Below are 14,414 nucleotides of genomic sequence, written 5' to 3'. Positions count from 1 at the left end.
TATTACGTATGTTTATTTATGAGATTGCGCCATACAGTGTTTACATGCAGTCCGTGTTTGTTTGTGTTTACCAGTTTGTTAATGCACAGCCAAAACTGCACGATGACCGAAATCCCTCTTTGGTTTTTTTTATCTTCAAAAATAAGATGTTTGCTTCAAGAATAATAACAACCTTCCAAGGAACTCATTTTTTTCCCCATCCCTCTCACTTTAAATCTCTTGGAAGATTTTCAAGACTCATTCTCCAAGTTAATGCATTATATCTGCGCATTTGTTGCGGCGTGACGTTTAATCAAGCCACGTCACCGCTTCTGTAATCTGAAAAGTCTGTTTGGGTAATACTAGCATGTATTCTGTGCAGAAAGAGAGAGGGGGAGAGCAATGAGGAAGATGCCCTGTCGTTTGTTATACCATCTTTGGAAAATTAAAGTGCTTATGGCCCATAATCCAATTGCGCCTTTCCCAACCCCACTTACAGAGCTTCACGCTGATTACTTTAGGGAGTTCTGGCAGAGCAATATTAAAACTTTGCGCACACACACACATATATATACATACTGAAAGAAGAAACATCTTAACTTGGTTGCTGGAGTTTGTGGCGTCATCGAGACGTGAGTCTGAATGAGGTTACAGATTTACAGAAAAGCAGGAGCATTATTGTGATCAAAAACAAGACAGTCTCTCCAAAAACATCTTTTTTTTTATTATTTTTTTTATACTAATGACTGATTTTTGTAGTGACCTTTTGCTCATTTTGTTGCTTGTAATTTATTGCGCAATTTATTTTCTCGATTCATACAGTGGCAAAAACAAAGGCAAAAAAATTCATACACACATACAACACATTCAAGTGTTTCCAGGGATTCACCAAAAAGAATTCTTGGTTTTGTGATTAAAATGACTAAATTTGTGGTAAGTTTTTGCTTATTTTGTGGCAAATGTTGTAGCTTTTTTGAAACTATTTGTGCAGCAGCAGTGAAGACCATTGTGATTTTAAAAAGGCAAAAGAAAAAAAAATCTGTCCCTCCCAGAATTCACAAAAATCTGATTTTTGTGATTTTAAAATGTCCGATTTTGTGACTAGTTTTTGCTCATTTTGTGATATGTTGCACACATTTTTAATCGGTTCATTTTGGAGCATTGAAGATCACTGTGATCAAAAACAAGGCAAATTAAAATCTAAATCAGTCCCTCCAGAAATTTACGAAACAAAATCAGATTTTTGTGACTAAAACGATTGATTTTTGTTATTTTCTGGCATTTTTTAACTTTTATGGCATTTCTTTTATCATTTTTTTTTTAAAGCAGAAGCTTTGAAGATCACTGTGAACAAAATCAAGGCAATGGAAATCAGCACCTCTGGAATTCACCAAAAACAGTCATTTTTTTTTGTGAACTAAAACAACTCATTTTGTTGCTAGTTCTTGCTATTTTCTAGAGTTCTCTGGCTAAAATTACTGATTTTGTAACTGTGGCAGATTTTGTAGCATTTATTTTTTATTGCAAAGTTTTAGTTTTATCAAATGCTTTGAAATTGTGGCATCTTTTACTGTGGCATTTCTTTTATTGATTTATGCAGCAGCATTGAAGATCATTGTGATCAAAAACAAGGCAAAAAATTAATAGTCTCTCTGGGATTTTACAAAAAAGTAAGATGTTTGTGACTAAAATGTTTATGAACTTTTAGAAACCTTCAGAATATACATTCGCTGAGTATAAAACTAAGATAAAATGCACTGTAAGTGTTGCTAAAGTGGAGGATTATTTATTATCTTTTTTTTTGTGGAAATAGCATTTAAAGATGTACAGTATTGGAACTGAAATGCACACATGCAAACAGAAAGTGCAATTCAGTTTAAAAGTGAATTTCGGATGTTTTCTTTCTACTACATTATAAAACACATTATAAAAAAGCCAAATAGCCCTAAATCACAAAATTGAGCGCATAAAGGAAAACATGTTTTGGCTTAAGGGCCCATTTACACAACAGCAGTGGTCTAAATGTGGAGACGTTTTTCCTTTTCCGTTTCCGAGAAGATTTTGTACAGCTCACAGTTCAGTCAGAGTGCTTTTGGATGTGCAAAAATCAAGAACATCACTGTAAGCTTTCACAGATTTGTGCGCTTGAAGGGAAATTTTGTAGTTTACACAGAGACCATAGTTAAGATGTTTTTTAATGTGCACTTTGAAACCATTTTCCTATTAAAAAGCCAAACGTCATGTATTGAAAATCTCTATTTTTTTTTCCTCCACTATTCAGTCTCATCTTTTGTGAAATCACAATGTGCCGTCATTTAATTTTCCACCAAACGTCAATGATGACATGTTTTTGGATGAATGTTAGTATTAATTATTGTAAATCTGTACATGCCTGGAAGGAAAAGGTGAAATATTTATTAATTCAGCTTAAAGTGGAGTAATTTGCAGCACTTGTTTGCTCTGATTTGTTTTACTACAGTGGCTTAGTTAGTAGTTCTGTGGTCATACATGAAGTTTTCAGTTAGTTGAAAATTACTGACCTTCATATGAACAATTTATTTAGGTGCATATAGTAGAGCACTTTTAGCTTCGCATAAATCATTAAATTAGATCAGACCATTAGCATTGTGTTTAAAAAATAAATTTTGTTAGGAACTATTCTCTCATTTGGGTGTAATAATAGAGGAACTTGTTGCTGTGCCATGTCTGCAGTGATATCACGCAGTGCTGTTACCTAGTTAACTAGCTGGGAACTATTTTCAGACACTGCATAATATAATTGTGCCTGCTGCTGCAATGACACAACAACAAAGTTTTTTATTATGCCAGAATGAGAGATTTGTTTTTGAGTGAAATGCTAATAGTCTAATCTGATTTAATGATTTGTGCTAAGCTAAAAGAGCGCTTACCAGATCCGGAGACTATCTGAATCAGAGTAGTTTCTTGCCATATCTATTTTTTGTGTGAGATGCTGATAGTCTAATCAGATTTAATGATGTATGCTAAAAGGGCTTCTGATAGATCTGGATATCAACTGAATAAGAGCATAGTTCCTATCCACATTAGTCTATAAAATATTTGCAATTGATCTTAATACACAATGCAACTACAAAATAGTCAAGCTTTAAATGGGAAAATTAGTGAAACTCTTTGGTCATTTGTGAGCACAATGCTAATGGTCTAATCTGATTTAATGATTTATGCTAAGCTAAACTAAAAGTGCTCCTGACCGATAAAGAGAGGGGCTGAATGGGAGTATAGTTCCTAGCCATATCGGTCTATAAAATATTTCTACTACATTATTTAACTACATCTATAAATTCAACTACAGAATGGTATTGATATTGGTCTAATCCGATTTAATGATTTATGCTAAGCTAAAAGTGCTCCTGATATATCCAGAGATGGCCTGAATGAGAGTATAGTTCCTTGTCATATCAGTCTAGAAAATATTTTTATTGCATTATATCAATATCTATAAATTCAACTACAGAATAGTATTGCTAATGGTCTAATCTGATTTAATGACTTATGCTAAGCTAAAAGTGCTCCTGACAGATCTGGACATTGGTTGAATGAGAGTATAGTTCCTAGCAATATCGGTCTAAAATATTTTTACTACATTATTTTACTAAAGCTATGCACTATTTAATTACACATTAGTATTGCTAATGGTCTAATCCGATTTAATGATTTATGCTAAGCTAAAAGTTTCCTGACAGATTCGGAGATGGGCTGAATGAGAGTATAGTTCCTAGCCATATCGGTCAATAAAATAGATTTTTTTCCAAACTATTACTTAATCTCCACTTTTTATCTACACATTAATATTGCTAATGGCCTAATCCGATTTAATGATTTATGCTAAGCTAAAAGTGTTGCTGACAGATCCTGAGATGGCCTGAATAAGAGTATTGTTCCTTGCTGTATCAGTATACTTCCTGTCAGATTTGGAGATCGTCTGAATGAGAGAATAGTTAGGCATATCGGTCTATAAAATATTTTTACTGCATTATTTTACTACATTTATACACTTTCAACTGCATAATGGTATTGCTAATGGTCTAATCTGATTTAATGATTTATGCTAAGCTATGCTACAAGTTCTCCTATCAGATTCGGAGATCGTCTGAATGAGAGTACAGTTCCTAGCCATATCGGTCTATAAAATATTTTTACTGCATTATTTTACTACATCTATACACTTTCAACTACACAATAGTATTGCTAATGGTCTAATCCGATTTAATGATTTATGCTAAGCTAAAAGTGCTACCACCAGACCGAAAAATCGACTGAATGGGTTAAAAAATCGTTAAACAATTGTTTAATTCCACAGGAGATATAATATGAACATATTTTCATAAAAAATGAAGAATAAATCTAATTAATATCAAAAATCCTCATACTGTCCCTCTAATATTTTTAAGGAACCAATTCTTAAAAGAAACACTTAAGGTCTACAAGCTAAATTCTCATTCTTGATGCCGAAAATCTGGATTTTTCCACTCTGAACCCTCCCTGCTTTGTCAATAACCATATTCAGAGTCTTAACGGAGAGAAAGTAGCAGCAAACTCGCGCTCGCAGGTAGACCACGCTAGTCAAACGGCTCCCAGCAGGCATTTAATAAGAGAGCTGTAACAGGCTGCCGGTCGAAATTCAATATTCTCTAAAGGTGAATAAATCACAGCTCGCAGGGCCGTGCCAGATCTCCACATGCTCCTGCTTACTTACAGCAGGAAAATGTGGAAGGTGGGAGACGTGAAGCCGCTGGTCTTAAATTGAGTTAACCTTGAGCTGTGGTCAGTCTTACAGAGCCACACGGCTATTATTAGCAAAGAGATATCTAAACGCTTCTCCGCTAAAGCAGCGGTTCCACCTACGCTCTCCAGATGAAGAAGCGGAGGACAGTGCGGATAATAATAACCATATTAACCTTCACCTCAACAAGACCACCTGTTATCTGCTAAAATCCGCCTGCTATTTCTGAGGCGCGAACACTGTTTGAAAGAAGCTGGAAGTAAATCCTCTGAGGATCGGGAACATCTGGAGGCTTTCAGATTTAGTTCTGAGCACTTTTATTAAGTGGATGAGGAATGATTGAGAGTCTGGAAACACATTTTTGTCACAGATTTGGATTTTTTATTTTAATATAATTGTTTTATATGTAGTGAATATGCGATCATTTTGTCTTAAAATTGTTTGGGAGAAATAATTAGCAAAGAGACTTCTAAACACACTTATGACAGGGATTTGCATAGGGCTGGGCGATTTGGCCTGAAATCAAAATCTTGATTAAACATTTTATCTTGATTTTCGATTTATGAACGATTATTTTATTATTTATTTATTTTTGCACTCGTAGTTCACTGACAAGATTTATACTGTAAATATACTCGCATAATACAAGAGATTTTAATGAAGGGAGCATTGCTTGATTTTTAAATAATTGCAGAAAACACACACTCCTATGATTAGTTATTGAACATCAATGCAGAGTAACTATTAGAACACATTAAAACAGTTTTAAAAAATTAAAACTCATGACCTAAAACGCTGGTTTTCGCACCACCCACCCTCGTCACCACTACCAAATCGACCAATCACGAAGCTTTTGTTGTGACGTACCTGTAGTTACATTTTTTTTTTTTTTTTTGAGAGGTGCACTGGAATGCAAAGGCTGCGCCACACTAATATAATATATATAAATCATAATGTAATGGGTATAAATTAGCCTTAACAGAGCGGTGTCGCGTAACTCCACACATGGTAGGGAAAGTAATTAAAAAAATTGACCTTCTAAATGTCGATTTCCAATAATTGCCCAGCCCTATATTTGCATTCTTTATTTTTAAGTTTATTAACTTTTTTTATTTGTATTTAAAGGTGACTGTAAATGTTCTTAATGGTGTTTTGCAGATACTGAATATGTGAGAATCAAAATATTTTGTCTTAAAAATTAAATGGGGAAATATAAAAAAAAAGAGAGTGCAGTATGTATTGTAAGCCGAAATATAAATATATAAGCAAATATTTAGCATATAAATTAAGATTAATTGTATTGAATGTAAAATTAAATGGCAACGCAGTGGCGCAGTGGGTAGTGCTGTTGCCTTACAGTAAGATAGTTGCTGGTTCGAGCCTCGGCTGGGTCAGTTGGCGTTCTGTGTGGAGTTTGCATGTTTTCCCTGCGTTGTATGGGTTTTCTTCGGTTGCTCCGGTTTCCCCCACAGTCGAAAGACATGTGGTACAGGTGAATTGGGTAGGCTAAAATTGTCCATAGTGTATGAGTGTGTATTGATGTTTCCCAGAGATGGGTTGCAGCTTGAAGAACATCTGCTACGTAATACATATACTGGATAAGTTGGCGGTTCATTCCGTTGTGGCGACCTCAGATTAATAAAGGGACTAAGCCGACAAGAAAATGAATTAGTGAGTGAATGAATAATATTTATATAAATAAAAAATAGCCAAATGAAAGCTCTTGCCGGTGCTCATACGGTTCTAGCATTCTTTTTACTGAATTATATTCACATATCAAACAGTTGCCGAATGAATCAAGGAGTTTCCATGGCGCAGAAGTGAAAACAATACATTTATGATCACTAAGCAGCCCCAGATAGCACAGACAGCTGTCATCTCATATCTTGTGCTGTGTGCTTCAGGGCCATTCACCTCTGTTTTTGAAGTGATGTGCATAAGTAATCCTTTTATATGTCTGATGTGGTCCAAACACAGTGAATTATGTTTGATCAAACAAAAGAATAGTGAAATATGAAAACAATAATCGGTCCCTGTGGCTTGTACAGCACCTCTCATCAGTTGGAATGCAATAACTTTTGCATAGATTATGGTAGAGACATTTTTCTTTTTTCCCTATGATTACAGACATGTGCAGGAACGACTGAAATTAATTACAGCACCCTTGACCACACAGAACCTTAAAGGTACACTTTCAAATTAGAGTTTATGAAAAAAAATACAGAAAGCGCATCTTTTTTTTTTTTTTTAAGGCGTTCATTATAACACAGACAGCATATACAGTTATTTTAAACACTTTCAATAGTGTTTTATGAAAATTCAATGGGTTTTCTTTTAAAATGATACCAAATTTTTGCATTTACGCCTCTGCATGTGGATTTAGGAAGGTTTTAAATTTGGGTAGGCAAAATCCAGGCGGAAATCCCAAAATAGCAGCAGAGTTTAACTGGTTAAATCAGGGGTCACCAATCTCGGTCCAGGACGGCCACCATGCAGGGTTTAGCTCTAACTTGCCTCAACACACCTGCCTGGGTGTTTCAAGTATACCTAAGACCTGGATTAGCTTGTTCACGTGTGTTTGATTAGGGTTGGAGCTAGAATCTGTATGACACCGGCCCTCCAGGACAAGTTTGGTGACACCTGCTTTAAATGGTCAAAATTCTTGAAGTAAATTTTTAAATGCTTTTTCTTAGCTATTTTAAAGTCAAAATTTAAAGTTTCATTATGGAGTGCAGAGAAAAGGCAAGAAACTCTTAAATTAAAGTGTATTTTGATAAATCTTTTTTCCCCATGGTAACCTTTCCATGTTCTGCTTCCCGATCTTATAGCTAATGTTTTAATGACTTTTTAAAGAAGAGAAAAGGTAGAATTGTTTTGATCAAAATCAATGATGTCATCAAGAAAGATCTCCTTATGAATGACATCATCAAGCCCCGCCTCAATGCGTTTTGCCAAACAAACCAATTATAATGGCACATGAACAAAGCTTTACATTGATTTAAAAAGCGCCTGTCAGATCTGAATTACAACGATTTAGTCTGAAGCAGAAGATTAATAAGCCACTTACCAGATTCCAGCTAATGAGCTCCACTTCAGACTCTGTGAATTCCACAAATTATTTTTCAGACTTCAGAACAAATGTAGCTTAGAGAAAAAACAAAAAACACTTTTTTTGTGATATTAAGTTAGAGTTTAGTAGCAGATAATAGGAGTTGTTGAGGCAGATTGCTGTATTTGTCTTGTTCTTCCACATGTTCTGGTTTAATTCAGGCTGCGCCGGTGTTTGTTGTTGAGATTAGCAGACATTATCAGCACCGAAGATGTAATGAAATGTCAACTATACCTGCGATTATTGAACTCCACATCAGTTTAGCAGTGCGGCAGTGTTGTGTTATTTTTAAACTCAATCACACAAACCCTGAGGAAATGCTTTTCAGATGATGCTGGGAATTGTAATAAGAAATTGTATACATGTGTCATCATTGTGTGTCTGTTTCTTGTTGTAATCTTGAAGTTTAAAATGCAGAAGTGGGGATGGAGCTATAAAAAGCAGCTTGTTTACACATGGGAATATTTAATTAGGATGTTTGAGTTCGCAGATGTTGGATTTTTAGATCTGGTGCACTTACTGAATCTTTTTCTGATACTCATGTATGATTGTTTAAGGTAGTGTTTAGACAGATGCAAGAAACTTTCTTTTTTTTCAATATTTGATGCATCATTTGACTGAAATAATTCTAATTATGTCAAAATATAATGTTGAAAACCTAAAGTACAATAATATTAATGCAAGATAAATGTATTATTGTATTTGTTTTTATGAATTTAATTATTTATTTTTGTATTTATTCAATCATTTTTTAATACTTGTCATTATTTTATATAAAATGTTATAAATCACAAAAGTATCGATGTTATTTCATGTTAATGAATTGTGTATATTTTTGTATACTGTATTTATTCTAACATAGTGGCTGAATAAGCACCATACCATGGCGAAATAAATACACATGAAGATGTGAAAAAGTAATATATAATAGTCATAATCGTATAATGATATTAAGAATGTTTGTTTACTTTTTTTTAGTGAAACAAACCAAGACAGAATACGCAATTAGATAGGATAAACATCAAAATGAAATGGCTATTTTCAGTGTCTGCATCATCATTGTAATTGTAATATCCGTTACACATCAGTAATATAATTGTGGTTTCCATATATAAATTTTTAATGTCGATATAATTATCAATAATAGCTTTATTTTTCTAAATCAAAATGCACTGTTTGTTTTGCTAGCCTATATATATTAGTCTTAAGGTAAATAATTAATCTGCACAAGTTAATCCGCTGAAATAAATAGTTTGTTTTGGTAATCTTTAATCAAATTCGACCATTTGCAATTGGGCAAAAAATACTTAGCCTCGTTCCTCCGACCGTTAGTTTGCCGCAAGTGAAATATGAGAGGAAAGGCACAAAAATAAAACCCTGCCTCTTATTAGAAATACATCATCATCATCATACTGAAATACAAATCTAAAGCCATTTGATTCACACAGAAATGTAATACTTTAATGCATTAATTTTTTTTCTCTCAGGGTCGCTAATTAGTGATTAAGGATTTTCAGCAGTATCCAAACGCTCTCTCCGACATTGACTATGTAGAAACAGCGCATTTGTCCCTTGTAAACATGTATATTTATACACACAAGCACACTCGGCTCACTGAGAGGTCTGAGAGTCTGACTGGTGAAGGTCAGGAGTGTGTGAAGAGCTCTAGTGTTGGTCAGTGTGTCCTCAGAGATCAGTCAACTGACAGCACTTCAGCACTGAGAGGATCATGAGCTGGAGTGTGCGTGTGTGCAGTCTAAGTATTTGTCATATTGAGACCAAAAGTCCCCACATGTATAGTAATACCAGTCATTTTTGGCTTTCTGGCTCATAAATTATTCCGATTGAAGTATTTTGAAGATGTGACTGCAATATGTTTTCTTTGAGAGTTGGGTTTATGTATACGGCCTGGAATTCTTGATTCTGATTAGTTGTGGCATTCCATGGTATGTTATTGCGAGATAACAACCACTGAAACTAATAATCACACCGATTCCAGCGACCAAGCCATTTTTCTGTCTGCACCAAATAAATAAATAAATGCCAGCCACTGCAATTCAAATTAAATTGTGATGGTCCTTATCTAATTAATACTTAACAAATCTCTTTAACATTATTAAAATTCATAGACTACTGAGTGACGGTTGTTGACGTTCATTTGTGTTTTAGTTATTTTATTTTCAAGAACTGAGGTGAATTATCTGCTGCTGCTTTCAGTAGCATGGCAATAAACATCATGTATGGTGTTTAAGCTCACATTGGTTGCAATAAATACTGAATAAAGCCCATAATCAGTACCTGAGGTTATCATTGTCATAGTAGTTTATACTGTTGTATTTGCCGCGCCATTGCAAAAGTGAAACTGTTTTAAACTGAAAAAAGATCTTTTATTTTTGTGGCACGGTGCCATCTGGCTACTTCAAATCATCTTGACCATCAGTGAATACCTTCAGGATTATATAAATACATATTGTCACGCCACTGTTTTTGACAGTTTAGCGCCCTCTTGCAATTGAAAAATATGTAGGTTGGTGTATACTCCATTCAGCCACATTAGTTTTGCTCTTAGTTTAAGAATTAGGATATTATTATTGCCCAGAACAATGTTTTCTTCCAATTTTTACATTTTGTTGCTAGTTGCTGTGTAATAAGTGGATTAGGCGATTGTGTGTGTGTGTGTGTGTTTTTATTTTTTTTTTATTTTTTTTATTTTATAGAATAAATCCCCTTTGGTCTTTTACAACACAGCTCTGCTTCACGTTGGGCTGCTTATAAACCTGTTAGGATTTATTCTGCGATATTATCTGGATGGGTTTACTTTATTCTGTATATAAACATCATTACGTCTATATGAAGTCTTCATAAAACAAGAAAAGCCAAAATATGTGTGTACTTTATATTCATCATATTGTGGGTACCACATGTCCCCAGGAGTATTGCAATACCAGTTCTTTTTGACCTTGTGGGGTCATTGTTTTTGTTCCTCATAAGGAAAACAGCTCCTAAATCACACAAGATGAAGAATTTTGAAGACGTACAGGATGTTTGCTGTGAGGGTTTGGGGGAAGAGAACAGAATATACAGCCTGTACAGTATAAATATCAGTTCATCTATGAAAAGTGCCCATAGAGATAGCTGAATGTGTGTGTCACTGTGTGTGTGCGCTGCCACTCTGTCCCTCCATCTCTCTGTCTTCATTCATCTTTCGCTTTGAGCTCCAGAAACTGGTCTGACAGCGAGAGGTTTGAGGAAAGAGCAACAGAAGGACACGCTGATCTGAAGGAAACGAAACCTGCTCTTTTAAACGGCTGCTTTCAGATGCCTTTACATGTGTTTCTGCGCTCAGGAAACACCTTCTGCTGCTTATTCATGTTTTTGTCATTAACCTGTCAGTCAAGATATGATCACCACCTACTGTGTTAAAGGGAAAGCTCACTCTACAATCAAAACTCACATCCTGTTTATTTGGTTCTGGACATTCATAATTTTGCATGTCAGTTGCCTAAAAAATGATTTTTAGTACATCACTGTGGTAAATGTTACTGTTACAGTTTATGTAAACACCAAATTTTAATACATTAATCTTTAGTACACCAGTCATTTCCAGAGTTTGTGAGAAAAAAATTATGCACAGAAGTTTTTGCACAGTAGTTTGAGTTTATAATTAAAAAAAAAAAAAGTCAGATGTCTTAAAAAAAAAAAAGACGCGCATTATCCTCTGGCGTTGTATGGGTTTGTTTGGTGCAAATTTATGCACTTTTGGAAGCTTCAAAAAACCACTATCCAACACCATTATACAGCATGGAAGAGGATGAAAAAATTAAACTACTCCAACTGTGTTCGTCTGACAGATAAAAGTCACATACACCAAGGATGGCTTGAGGCCGAATAAATTATATGTTAATTTTCATTTCGAGGTGAACTGTTCTTTTAAGTGGATGTATTCATTGAGCTATTAAAAATTGTGAGTGCTTACTCAACACTTCACATTCACATCATGTTCTGTCAATTCTGAAGGTTTTCATGAAAAAATGTCTGGAGTTTTAACTTTTTTTTTTTTTTTTTTTTTTTTTTTAAAGCTAGACAAAGAAGTAGCACTAATATAGACCATAATAAGTCTGTTTTTGAATGTTTGCTATCCCATGATTATACTCCTATATAGTGATTTGAGCATTAATTTCCAGTGGTGGAAAGAGTACTGAAAAATTATACTCCAGTAAAAGTACCAATACTTCTCCAAACATGCAGTACAAGTTGAGTAGAAGTATCTGTTGTAAAAATTACTCCGTATACATGCATAGTAGCCCTTTTAAAAGTACAGGTGCTGGTCATATAATTAAAATAGTCTTCAAAAGTTGATTTGTTTCACTAATTCCGTTCAAGAAGTGAAACTTATAAAATGCATACATTCATTTCACAAAAACTGATACATTTAAAGTGTCTATTTCTTTTAATTTTGATGACAACTAATGAAAACCCCAAACGCAGCATCTCAGAAAATGAGAAATTGTGTAAAGGTTCAGTATTGAAGACACCTGGGGACACACTCTAATCAGCTAATTAACTCCAAACACTTGCAAAATCCTTTAAATGGTCTCTCAGTCTAGTTCTGTTGGCTACACAATTATGGGGAAGATGGTCATCTTTTGGACAACTGACAAATCAGCCATTGACACCTTGCACAAGTTCACCTGTACTCAGAGCTTTGTCCAGGCACATTAATAGAGAGGTGAAGGGAAGGAAAAGATGTAGCTGAAAAAAAAGTGTACAAGCAATAGCGATAAACGCATCCCATTCAAAAAATGTGGGGGAGATTCAAAAAGAGTGGTCTGCAGCTGGAGTCAGTGCTTCAAAATCCACTGTGCCCAAATGTATACAAGATATTTGTTTCAGCTGTTACATTTCTTGTCAAGCCACTCTAGAACAACAGACAGCGTCAGAAGCATCTCATCTGGGCTAAAGACTGGACTTCTGCTGAGTGATCTCAAGTTGATTTTTTTTCCCATGTTGATTTGATTGGCTAAGAATAATCAGTCCTGTGATTCCCATCAAATCCCCATAGACAAGAAAATAAAGTAGTGACTGCAGTTTGAAGGAAAATATACCGATGCTGCACTAAAGAGGCATTCGAGTAAAAGTACTTGCATTTAAAACTACTTAAAGTACAATTCCTAAGAAAACCTACTTAATTACAGTAATTTGAGTATTTGTCGTTTGTTTCTTCACACCACTGGTCCTTTTTTAAATTGTAAGATTGTTTTCATCTTCTCTCATCAGGTATGAGATCCGGGACACACACATGGTGGAGGAGAGCGTCCTGACAACCCTGAAGGATAAAGCGGATTTCTCCAGCTTCAAGCCTCGGCCCTTCAACATGCGCGAGTTTTACGACCGGACAGGCCACGACATTAAGGAGATGCTGCTGTCCTGTTACTTCAGAGGATCCGAATGCAGCGCTGAAGACTTCACAGTGGTGAGTCAATAACTTTCTCAGTTTCGCTGATGTCACAAACGCCGGAATCTCATTGTAGGAGATAGGAATTTTGTAAATGGAGTGTGTTCGGGGTGTTCTCTTCACTGTATTAATTAACTGATAAATTAGCGGTTTTCTGTATTTTTGTAATTCTTGCTTTTTTCTGTTTATTTATGTATTTGAATTGCATTATGGGAAATTGATCTTTCCACCAACAACTTTTGATGTTAAAAAGTTGAAGTTGGTAAAAAAGTGACTTTTATTGACATTTGTATTCGTTTGAAGCATCATATTGATCAAAAGTACGCTGTGGGGTACCTTAAGGCTCAGTGCTTGGTGCCTTGCTTTTTACATTATATATCCTACCGCTATTGGTGATATCATGAAAACATAAAACTCATTAAATTACACACATAAAACTGATTGTGTAGCTAATATAAAAATTCTGACTATTAAGGTTATTTTCAGGCAAATTTTTGGCAATTTTTCATCTGTAATTTTTGGCACATTAAAAAATTAATTTGACCTCACTTTGTGTCAATCGAATTGACACACTCCGTCTGAAAATTTCGTTCATCATAAAAACAATTTAACTGGATTCAACTTTTTATTTATTATTTTATTTTTTAATTTTTTTATTTATTTTTTTATTCCACCCCCCCCCCCCCCCCTCCCAATTCAGAAAAAGCACTGAGAGGTGTTTTGACAGTTCAGAGCCACGGTACAGGTGAACAGCTAAGTACAGAATGCCATCATTTGAGCTATAGATAACTTTGACAAACAGTGCATGAAATAAAGACCGAATGTGGCGAACAGTTGAGAACCCATGACTGGAAGCGCCTCTGCCCTGCTGCTGTTTGGTTGGTGTGTCCGTACATTAGATGTACTGCCCATAGACATTATAATAGAAAGCATGGTCTGCTTTCGGTCCATTGCTTGGGCATTACAGCGTGCCCCCAATCTGTTGTAACGTCTATAGGTACTGCCAGTCTCTGTTCTGGATTTATTTACGTATGTGAATGGGTGAAATAGGCCTATCACCAGCAAAGTATTAAAAATCCACTGATTTCCTAAAATAAACTTTGCATTTC

General features: G+C 35.0%; 1 protein-coding gene across 3 annotated transcripts in view; it reads left to right on the top strand.

Moving 5' to 3' along the window:
• Positions 1–14,414, top strand: part of asic1b (acid sensing ion channel subunit 1b) — a 394,977-nt gene that overhangs the window by 65,991 nt on the left and 314,572 nt on the right. For all 3 annotated transcript variants that reach the window (XM_087302592.1, XM_087302591.1, XM_087302593.1), the window contains one exon: positions 13,128–13,323. In XM_087302592.1, coding sequence (XP_087158718.1) covers positions 13,128–13,323 — 196 coding nt within the window. The remainder of the gene's footprint in view (positions 1–13,127; positions 13,324–14,414) is intronic.

The sequence above is a fragment of the Danio rerio genome, chromosome 22 (genome assembly GCF_052040795.2).
Source record: "Danio rerio strain M-AB ecotype USA chromosome 22, GRCz13ab, whole genome shotgun sequence".
NCBI lineage: Eukaryota > Metazoa > Chordata > Actinopteri > Cypriniformes > Danionidae > Danio > Danio rerio.
The sequence above is the reverse complement of the archived record's forward strand: the minus strand, read 5'-3'. Positions and strand labels throughout refer to the sequence as shown.